General features: G+C 39.0%; 1 protein-coding gene across 1 annotated transcript; it reads left to right on the top strand.

Annotated features, from left to right (window-relative positions):
- Window positions 1-387: 387 nt before the first annotated feature.
- On the top strand, window positions 388-2314 carry LOC149220885 (uncharacterized). The gene is made up of 3 exons (XM_089387235.1): window positions 388-725; window positions 906-1308; window positions 1604-2314. The coding sequence occupies exons 1-3, from the start codon at window positions 388-390 to the stop codon at window positions 2312-2314; spliced, it is 1452 nt and encodes a 483-aa protein (XP_089243361.1).
- The last annotated feature ends 9059 nt before the right edge of the window (window positions 2315-11373 follow it).

Here is an 11373-nt window from a genome sequence, read left to right on the forward strand (position 1 = left end):
TCAGTTGATAATTTGATTCTTGGAGGGAACTTTAATTTCCCCATGGGTCATTCAGAGTCTTGGGGTCATCATGCCCAGAGAGGCACCCTCTCGGACTACTTCTCAACCATTTTAGATGTACATCACCTGATCAACATTCCCTCAGCAAAGATCCAAGCCACATGGAGAAACAATCGAGTTGGTGAAAATGGTTTGGCTAAGAGACTGGATAGACTTTTAGTCAAAGAATAGGTTCTAGATCTGGGGCTTAACATAAGGCAATGGGTCGGCTCAGGTGGACTCTCAAACCATTTGCCTATATACATGGAAATGGAAAATGGTAGAGCTAGGCCGAAGGGTCCGTTTAAATTCTGTTAAACTTGGCTCAAGGAAGCCTCGTTTATCAGCATGGTGACCGGCTTCTGGAAAGAAAACCCTCTAGGGGAGAGGGAAAATGTTACTGCGGGATTTATTAATAACCTCACAGATCTGAAGAAGATGACCAAACTCTGGGCTTGCCAAAAAAGATTACAGGATGATCAAACTCTGAGACAGATAGAGCTTGAGTTGGCTGATTTTGAAAATGAGATGGGTGGTCTATATAGATCATATGAGCATAAAGGAAAGATCACATCCCTCTACATGACCTGTGGAAAAATTCTTAAGGATAGGGAAGATGTCTGGAGGTTGAGGAGCAAGGCTATTTGGATGCAAGAGGGGGATGCAAATACTAAGTTTTATCAAAGGTTTGCTAATGGCAGGAAAGCGATCAACACCATCTGGAAAATTCAAGATGAATAGGGATGGACAATAAACACGTTCCCCCAGCTCGCTTCTTTAGCCAACTCTCATTTTAAGAAAGCCTACAGTGACCCTAGGGAAGCAAACTTGGCAGAAATTATCATAGTTTCCCAACTTTTCCCCAGATTTGTGGAGCAAGATGATGGCAATGATCTAATGCAAGAATTATCATTAGAGGAGCTGGAGGCCACATTAAAATGGTTTAACAAGGACAAAAGCCTGGGACCTGATGGTTGGACCATCGAGTTCTATCTGGCTTTTTTTGAATTGATTGGAGCAGATCTCCTTCGAGTAGTTGAGGAATCAAGAGCTTTGGGACGTCTGGAAGCCGCCATAACCTCCACCTTTATTGCACTCGTTTTGAAGTCTGATAATCCAACCTCCTTTGATGAATACCGCCCCATTTCGCTCTGTAATTGCTTGTATAAGATTATTGCCAAAATCATAGCAAACATGTTGAAACCCATCTTATCGAAGCACATCTCGCCTGAACAATTTGCCTTCCTTCAGGATAGGCAGATCCATGAGGTGATTGGGACTGCACAAGAAGTTCTACACTCACTCCATAGTAAAAAAAAGCAAAGGTATGATCTTGAAGGTAGATTTATCTAAAGCTTTTGACAAGGTGAATTGGTTGTACTTGAGAATTCTTTTAACTCATCTTGGGTTCCCATTCAATTTTATTAAATATATTATGGGATGCATCACTAATATCCCATTTAGTGTCCTGGTGAGTGGAAGTGCATCTCCATTCTTATTTTCAGATAGAGGGCTGAGGCAAGGCTGTCCACTCTCACCGCTTCTGTTTCTTTTGATCATGGAGGGGCTCAGTAGGATAATCAAAGAGGAACACAGGAGAGGAAGATTAAAGGGTATAATGATTACTGAAGAGTGCACGCTCACTCACTTACTGTTTGTGGACGACATTCTGATTTTTCTCAATGGAAGCGTTGGAGATATGACAATCATCAGAGCTATCATTTCCTTATTTCAGAAAGCCACGGGGATTATAATTAATGATGGAAAATATACTCTGACTGATATAGCCTGCTCCCATCAAGAAATTCAATATGCTCTACACCTGTTCCCCTTTGCACAGATTGGACTGGATGATGGACTGAAATATCTGGGGTATAAGTTAAAACCCATTGGATACAAGATAGCAAATTGGACTTGGCTCATTGCCAAGTTGGAGAAGAGGCTCAATTTATGGTATCTCAGATATTTATCTCGGGCTGGCCGGCACACTCTCATCAAGAGTGTTTTGGAAGCATCTCTTGTCTATTGGATGTCTCTGGCTTGGATTCCAAGGGGAATTTTGTTAAGGATTCAAGCACTCTGCTACAGATTCTTATGGAGGGGTAGTCAGCTGGGAATAATCTTTGCCTGGGTCAAATGGGATGCCCTCACCCTTCCTAAAAATGGGGAGGCTGGGGACTTAAAAAACTTGATGATTTTTCCTCAGCTCTGGCAGCGAAGCTTGGTTGGCAGCTGGTCACATCAGATAGTTTGTGGACGAGAGTGGCTTCCTTGAAATACATCGCCCCTTTACAGATCTTGGATTGGATCAGGAGACCGGTTAGAATCACTTCCGGAATATCGATTATTTGGAAGGCAGTCCTGAAAGCTTTGGACCCCATTCGCACAGGCCTCACTTGGAGGATTCATTCGGGAAGCAGAGTTCGTATTGGAATCGACCTGTGGATTGGATGCGGGAACATGCATAGACTGCCTCTTGAACTCCTTATGCACCTCGGAGAGCAAAATGTTACACACCTTGCACACATAGCAGATGAGGCAAACTCCACTTTCCTCTTCCAAGCTTGGAAATCTAGCCTCCAGCTCAACATTCCTCCTCTTTGGCAGCAGATCTAGAGGGACTTTATACAGGCTCTCTCAAAGGCTCATATCCACATTACCGATGATGAAGATGAGCTCATTTGGGCTTTGACTAAATCGGGGAGATATTCTCCAAAGGACGGATACTTAGTACTAATAGAGCTGAGAAAACCCCAAATCCTACATCCCTGGTGGAAACACCTCTGGAAGCTGAAGGCAACTCCCAGATCCAGATTATTAATGTGGTGCATACTAAGAAATAAAATCCCCATAGGGGATAATCTAATGAAGCATTCCTTCCATGGTCCTCACTGGTGTTATCTTTGCAACAATGATAGTGAATGCATCTCACATGTTTTTGAACTGCCCTGAAGCCCGTAAGCTGTGGGCCCTTGTGATAGTAGCCACCTCCACACCTTGTGACTGGCAGGTGGACTCTCTAATAAATGCCTGGAACTATTGGTATTCCACTGTCACACCCCACAAATTAAAGAACCTCCTCTTGCTGTTCTGCTGGGCTGTCTGGATAGCCTGCAATCTCTTTATTTTTCAGAATACCCCTCCTAGGTGGCCTATAATTGCTGCAAAGATCATGGTAGACTATGATCTCATCCCTGAAGACCCCCCACCCCCTTGAACCAGGAACATCACTCAGGAATGGATAGACCCCCTAATGCCTTGGGCATACTTTGATGGGGCTGCTCAAGAAGACGGTTGTGGTGGGGGTGCTATTCCTCATTTATTAGAGAAGCACTCATATAGTTTGATCATGGGCTTAAGGAGGGGTACTAATAATTTTGCGGAATTATCAACAGCAATGCACATTATTCGATTTGCTTTGGAGAAGAATTGCCATGCTTTACAATTTTTTGGGGATTCTAAAATAGTTTTCGACTGGTTGAATAAAATTTCTTATTACTGGTCATACTCTTTGAGACACATTCTAGATGAGACTCTAAGATTGATATCTCATTTTGACTATTTTGCATGTAATCACATCTACAGGGAGTGGAACACAGACGCTGACCACCTTTCCAAAGAAGATACACTCCAGGAGCTGGGCATCTAGATGATCAGAGAAGAGAATGATGGAGCTCATTACCAATACTATCATCGATTGTTTATAGACATTATGGATAAACATATAGGGCTTCTGATATCTTTTCTTTGTATATTTTTATCATAGTTACTGATCTGGTATGCAGCTATCAATATGAATAGCATAGTACCTTGTTTTGAATGTTATTTCCCTACGTGGATTAAGATAACATGTTTCTTTTTGGCAAGGATACATATCACAGTTTTGTTGGGCTATTACCTCCCTGCATGGATACAGGTAACTAGCTTTGCTACTTCTATGGAAGATGATAGACTCTCTATAAATATTATCTGAATATGCATATGCATCTACAAAATATAATTTCTGTTCTTAATGAAATTACGAATTTTTCCATGGGAAAAAGAGAGTTTCTAAAAATGGGTTTATAATATTGTATTTACTATTAGGTTTATGATATTTGGATTTAATATTGTGTTTATAATATTTGGGTTTTGAATATTGGATTTTAAAATCTTACGGTTTAAAATATTAATGCAAATGTTTATAATATTAATTTTAGCATTTATAATATTAATCTTTTGGTTTATAATATTTATCGAAGAGTTTATAATATTATTTCTAGCAATTAAGTATTAATATTAGGGTTCATATTATTGGGTTTTATAATGTTAGGGTTTATAATGTTTGGATTTATATTAGGGTTTTATATTGTGACGTTGGAATCGCAGGGAAATCTATCCAATGTCGGAGTGAGACAATCATTGTCACAATGTTACATCACATTGAAATTTATTCAATGTCTTATTGTGACACTAAATAAATCTAGGTTTAATATTTTGGTTTATGATGTTGGGTTTAGGGTTTATAATCATAAGGTTTATAATTGTAGGGTTCAAAATATTAAGCCCTTGGGTTTATTAATCCATTGAATTTATAATATTATTAGTCCCACGAGTTTAAAATATCAATAATCCCTTGGGTTTATAATAATATGTATAATAATAGAATAGGGTTTATAATCTTAGGGTTTATAATATTAATCCTAGGGTTTAATGTTTAATATTAATTTGTTAGGTCTATAATCCTTTGGGTTTAGAATATTTATCCCCTTGATTTATTAATCCCTTTGGTTTATAATATTAATCCTTTAGTTTTTAAATCCCAAATATTTATAATGTTAATCCCTTGGGTTGATTAGTTGCTTGGCTTTATGATATAAATAACTCATTTGGTTTATTAATCTCTTTGGTTTATTATAATAATAATCCCTTAGGTTTATTAATCTATTGGTTTATAATATTCATCCCTTAGGTTTTTTAATCCCAAGGGTTTATGATATTAATCCCTTGGGTTGATTAATCGCTTGGTTTTATATTATAAATAATCCATTGGGTTTATTAATCCATTGGATTAATAATATTAATCTCTTGGGTTTATAATATTAATAATCCAATGGGTTCATTAATCTTTTCTGTTTATAATATTAATGCGAAGGGTTTATAATATCAATCCTAAGGATTTATAATATCAATCCTTTGGGTTTGTAATACTAAACCCTTGGGTTTATAATATTCATCGCTAGGGTTTATTGATCCATTGGCTTTATAATATTAAGACAAAAGGTTTATAATATTAATCACTTGGGTTTTAACATTAATACCTCGGGTTTATAATGTTAACCCCTTGAGATTATATTATTTATCCCTTAGTTTTTTAATATTAATCCCATGCTTTATAATATTAATCCCTTATGTTTTTAAGATTAATCCATTGGGTTTAAAATATTTTTAGTGTCTTTAGTTTTTAATATTAGTGCTTTGGGTTTATAGGTTTAATATTAGATGTAAGGATTATAATATTAATCGTAGTGTGTAATATTAATCCCTTTGGTTTATAATATTAATCCCTTGGTTTTACAATATTAATAATCCCTTGGGTTTATTAATCTTCTGAGTTTATAAAATTAATCCCTTGGATTTATTAATCTCTTGTGTTTATAACATTGATCCTTTAGTTTATTAATATCTTGGCTTTATAATATTACTAATCCCTTGGGTTTATTGATCCCTTGGGTTTATAATGTTAATGCCTCAGGTTTATTAATAATTTTGTTTTATAATATTAATATGTCAATCTCATTAGGGTTTTTTTACAATGATGGACCCGCCAACATGTGAGGGGATCTCCCCAGTAAGAATTCCCAACTAGACCTGAGACCATTTGAAGTAGGAGTCCTAGCAGTGGGTAGTAAAGATATGCTTTGATTGGGATAACACGTAGAGGTATGTGTGGTATCTTTTTCAGAAGCAAGTTTGTGACCTTGCAGCAAGTCAAGAGAAATGCATGGGGAGGTTCACACATGGAGGAGAAAAGGAAGTGTGCCCCTTAGAAACATGTATTAAACGCAACCTGAAAGGAACACACGAGCATAATGATATCACAGATTTGATGTGGAATAGTCAATCATCCAGGGTGACGAGTTAAATCAACAACACAATTCTAAAAAGATTCATACAATCATATACAATGCAGTTCATACATGAATGTGTAAACTAAATAACATACATTGCTAAAGAAACCAGAATATACCAAATACAATAACAACATATGCATGAAAACGTGTTGGCTCTGTTATATTATATAAAGTGAAAGTTCCATGCATACATATAACCATGACAACCACTAGCCCCAATAGTGGAATGTTACAATCAACATTGTCTGCTCCTCCAAAGAGATGTACTTGCTCTGCACTATGGAGAAGCCAAGGCTCATCACAATACTCTCCAAGCCCTCTCTAAGAAATGCCTAGCAAAATATTGGCTTCCAAAAGCTTGTTCTATGAGTTATGAGGTTCTATTTATAATAAAGGGTGGGGTGACCCTTGACATTCCCCTTTGTGACTCTAGGACAAGCCTCATGACTCTTCAACTTCATTACATATAACTGTTTACGTTACATGTTATTATTTGCATTCCACTAATGACACTTGGAATTTCACTTTACATCATGTTTAAAATAATAATACATTTTCCACATATACCCATGTGGGACAATAATAGGCTTGAGTCAGACAGAAAAGACAACACTAAGAATCAGATGGCTATAGAAAGACCATGTCATCAACATCCTCTCTGTGATCCTTGGTGATGAACTGATGCCAAGATTGGTAGTGTGCAATAGTGTCTGCATACTCTTTGATGATGTCTTCCTGGAAGAAAACTCTTGCCTCCATTGCTTCTGGGTATATTGATTTGGAACCTCTATTCAACTCATCCTGTAACATGCACATCTTAGTCCTAAGCAAGATCAGACTGACTATGTACATCCACATGTTATCTACACTGACTTGCTAATCTGTGTTGGTGGGCATGAGCTCTAGTCAGACTTTGTTCTTCTCTTTAGCCTCGGTGAGTGTTTTGATTGATGAGGTGCCATAGTTTCTCACTGTGACATCCAAACTTCTAAACAACCGTGCGTATGAAGCCTCAACATTGGTGATGAGTGGTGGGAGTTCCTCATATTTCCATATCAAACTTTGGATGTGTTCTTTATCTAACTATACTTGCGACTTCATCATCTTGTGCAAGTGAAGTGGGGCTCCCTTGTACATCATTGTCTAGGTTTGTACCTGATCAACAATGGCATGTATATATGTGAGTGTTTGTGCTATCTTGTTGCAGTGTTGTTGATGACCATGTAGATGGACAAATTCCTTTTTCAATGTGAGGAACCTGTCATATAGTCTCTGCGTGACTGTCTCAAGAGTTGATACTTTAGCAAGTATTGCTTTCTCCATCTCTGCTCTGGCAAATCCTATTGATTGTTCCTCTCTCTGTCTGGCTACTTCCAATTCCTTAGCCATGCACTCATCTTCTACTATCGAGAACTTCACACTTGAGCTCGTGGCTTCGGCATAGGCCTTTGTAGCATCAGCCAAGGCAGTTGGATGTCTTCATACATCTAACCCAATCAACCATTCTTCAAAGTGCACGAGTGATACATGCTTATCCCAGGTGTACGCTCAACATTCTTGTACAACTTTGCGTTGTCACTCATCAAAGGCTATGTTGTACACATTGTTTCCCCGATTATCCTCAAGGATAACAATATCCCCTTATTCACTTGGGACTTACTCTGCTTCTATAGTTGGTGAAGCCTATGAGGTGACCTCAGTTTCTTTTAGCATGAGGTCAGTGTCTTGATCCTGTTCTTCCTACTCCATATCTGTGTCCATATGTTCTACTATCACTTCATCCTGTTGAGAAAGTTCTTGTTCCTACGGCTACTCACCTAGCTCCTCATCTGCTGCTGGTTCTAAGTCTTCAATCTATATCGACACAGTTTGTGTTGTCTGTGCGCCTTGCACTTCTTCCTATTCATGTTCCTATTCTTGTTCCTCTGGACTTCCTCCTCTTTTCTATGTAGCTCTTGTTCTTCTTTGAGCTTCTTCTCTACTTCCTACAACTTCCTCTCTATCTCTTCTAGCCTTTCCTTATCTCTCCCTTTCTTCACTTCTATCCTGTTGCATTATCGCCTCTTTGCTTCTATCTTCAAAGCTACTCTTTCCACAAGTGGATCTTCTTTATACTTGTAGCTTTTCTCTCCGTCTATGCTTTCCGAAATATTCCTCTTGCCTTTCTCCTGCACAAGTTTGTTCCTTGTTGTTGTTATTGTTGTTTTTCTCTTTCGTGTTGCTACCTTGAGTGCTGCTAGCAACTCTACTGTCATGCTGACCGATTCATTGAGCCTGGAGAAGTTATAACAATATCTCCATGGGTCTTCCTCTAGCCAATGACATGCCTCGTTTATCCAAGAATAGTACGCTCTTGCACAGTGGTCCCTGCATAAGCCATGTGGATCATACAGATTGAAATTCTTGGTGCCGAAATGAAGCTTATTGAAGTCCTCAACCTCGGCACTTGATTCTTTCAAACTTCGGAACGCATACAACCAAATCCGCAAAGGAAGGATAGGCCATGGTGCCATCTTCTTCCTGTACAATCGAGCTGGTAACCCTATCGAGATGTGCTAGGAAACCTCCTACACGACTAGCTTGTCTGTGACAAACCTTAGCAACAAATTCGGAGCCTTCTATGTGTTTTACATCCTGATGAAGGTGTCATCAGGTGAGGCGTAAAAATATACAATGTTTAGCGACGCCTCCATTGCTGCCTGAGACATGCAAGGGAGATCTTGTTCAAAGATCATCATGTATAAAGGGGCAATGAAGTGGTCGGATACTTTAGCCATGACTCCTCGACAGCTTCATTCTAAGAGAAACTTGCAATATACATTCATAGCATTCTCTAAGGATGTCCATGCCCAACCCATGCCAGGAAACTATTGATGGGCACAGACTGCATTGAGCAGGTACACATATATGAATAATCTTGCTTGTTGATCCTTGGGCAGATTCTGGGCATTGGATACATGCACTTTCAGCTAGAGAGCCAACATGTCAGACTACTTGAAAGGCTTTCCTTCACTTGTTAGATGATCCAAAATAACAACCCAACTCTGTAAGAAGGTCTTCGTACTCCCTTGGCCATAAAAGTGACATGAAAAGATGACCAATAATTGGTAAGCCTTCTTCAGTGTCTTCACCTTGTAAATCTGGTTGGGTGTCATCCTAAACTTTGATGGCTCCCTTACCCAATGCTTCAATATGTCCCTTGTATTCATGTTACTTTTGTAAGTATAAAACAGTGCATCCATCTTGTTCACCAGCTATGGAAAATGGTATATCTATTGATAGTATTTCACCCTAAAGGAAACAAGATCTACTCAACTGACATTTCTCAGTATCATTGTCTCACGATCAGTGTGTGATAAAATTCAGTGGATCACATCTGTGCATGGGAATACAAGATACGTACATGCAACCTTGTATAATCTTTACTTATGGACGTTTACATAGACTTGTTGGTCCTCCAGATTCTCCTCAAAGCTACCTACAAAAATAGTGTTGATGTATTGCCATGTGATCTTGATGTCTTTCTCAATTAACAGGTGTGTGTTTGTGTAAATGGCTAGGCTCATAAACACTTGCTCAACCACATCTCTAGTACTACTTTCAACTGTGTCTTTTGATCCAGCTCTCTTGGATGCCATGATACCTACATTGCTGAGAAGCTTCTCAAAAACCTGTGGTACCTGGAGACAGAGAAGACACTCACGACAAGCCAACGTTAGGTAAAACATAAAGCAACTCGAGAATCAATCGGGCAACAAACTGAGTGACTGCTGGGAAAGATTACGCAACATTAACTCTAGGAGACTCAAATATTGTTAGTTGGATCTGCGCATTGTGTAGTCTTAGCTTCCACTGAGGCACACTACTAACTAGAACTACACAGTGTGCAGTCCAGAGAGGTTGATTGTTGACTAGAATTGTGAAATGCATAGTTCAGTCAGGCTGGGTTGCTGGCTGGAACTACGCATTGCACAGTTCCAGTGGGAAGGACTATGATACCGCCTCCCAGGATTGCGCAGAGCATAGGTAGGAACTGGTGTGAGCAACCTCTCTGCATTTCCTAGAGGTAAGGCAGAGCCTTGACTATTAGGAATGCATAGTGCATGCCGAGAGAAGAAATATCTGGGCCAAGACAGCCCAGATCTACCCAAGGGAAACCTAAAAACACGAAGGATTGAAGGTGTGTACAAAGTTGGTGCAGATTTGAGTGAATAGATATGCATGAAATTCAGGTAAGTGCATAAATTAGTCAAATGGAAAAACCATGAAGCTCATGAAGAGAGTCAATGTAATGACAACTATTAGTGCATAAAGAATGTTATGCATGTGACACTAAGGAATTGCAATGAAAAACTCAAAGCAACACTTCTAGAAGTTAAAACACATTGAAACGACAGCAGTCGTTCAATAAAACAAGGAAGACAACACTCATACAAACATAGAAGTAGAAAGTGACAGAAAAAGCGGTAAAATACATGAAAAGAAAAACTTACCCGGAAAAGTTGTGCCAACTATGCTGAAGGTTCCAAGATGCCTCGGGAATGCTAGAGCTACAAGATCAAATATGAAGAATGAGTTATAAGGCATCATTTAAATATATTTGGTGAACTTAGGGTTTATGACAAACATTCCACAAATATAGGAAAAAGCGACACTTGGTGGGAAGTTTCTAAAATCGACTTTGCATGTAACTCCCGTTGCTAAAAATAGATCCCTAAAATTTAGGGATGATTTTTCACTTTTTTCTTTTTCTTTTCCAGAAAAGGATGCCCGATATGCAAGCAGGGATTGCGCAGTTCTGGAGAGAACAGGGCAACCTACTGGCAAATGTAACGAACAATCACTGAGGGAAAAAATCTGCACTAATTCTAAGCTAAGTGGCCGAGGCTGGCTGCCTTGCTCTGCACAATTTTCCAGAGAAAGGATGCTGGCCTGGTCTGTGCATTTCTGGGGAGCAATGCCGGCTAGCATTGTTTGCACAATTTTTCATAGAAAGGCTAGTTGTCTTGTTGTGGGAAAATTTTGGGTGCAGTGCAGCTATTGCACTACTTTGCGCAATTCCTTAGGGGAAGATAGACAACCCTCGAGGATTGCACAGCTTTTCCCAACAGCACAAAGATCGAATGTGAACCAAGTGTTGGGTTAGCTTGTGGTTGGTTGATGGAACAAGTGAACACAAACTGTTAAACAACAAGTAAAATCAAATAAACACAAGTACCAA

The sequence above is a fragment of the Pinus tabuliformis genome, chromosome Q, assembly GCF_031772625.1.
Source record: "Pinus tabuliformis cultivar Carrire ecotype Pingquan chromosome Q, CPIR1, whole genome shotgun sequence".
Lineage (NCBI taxonomy): Eukaryota > Viridiplantae > Streptophyta > Pinopsida > Pinales > Pinaceae > Pinus > Pinus tabuliformis.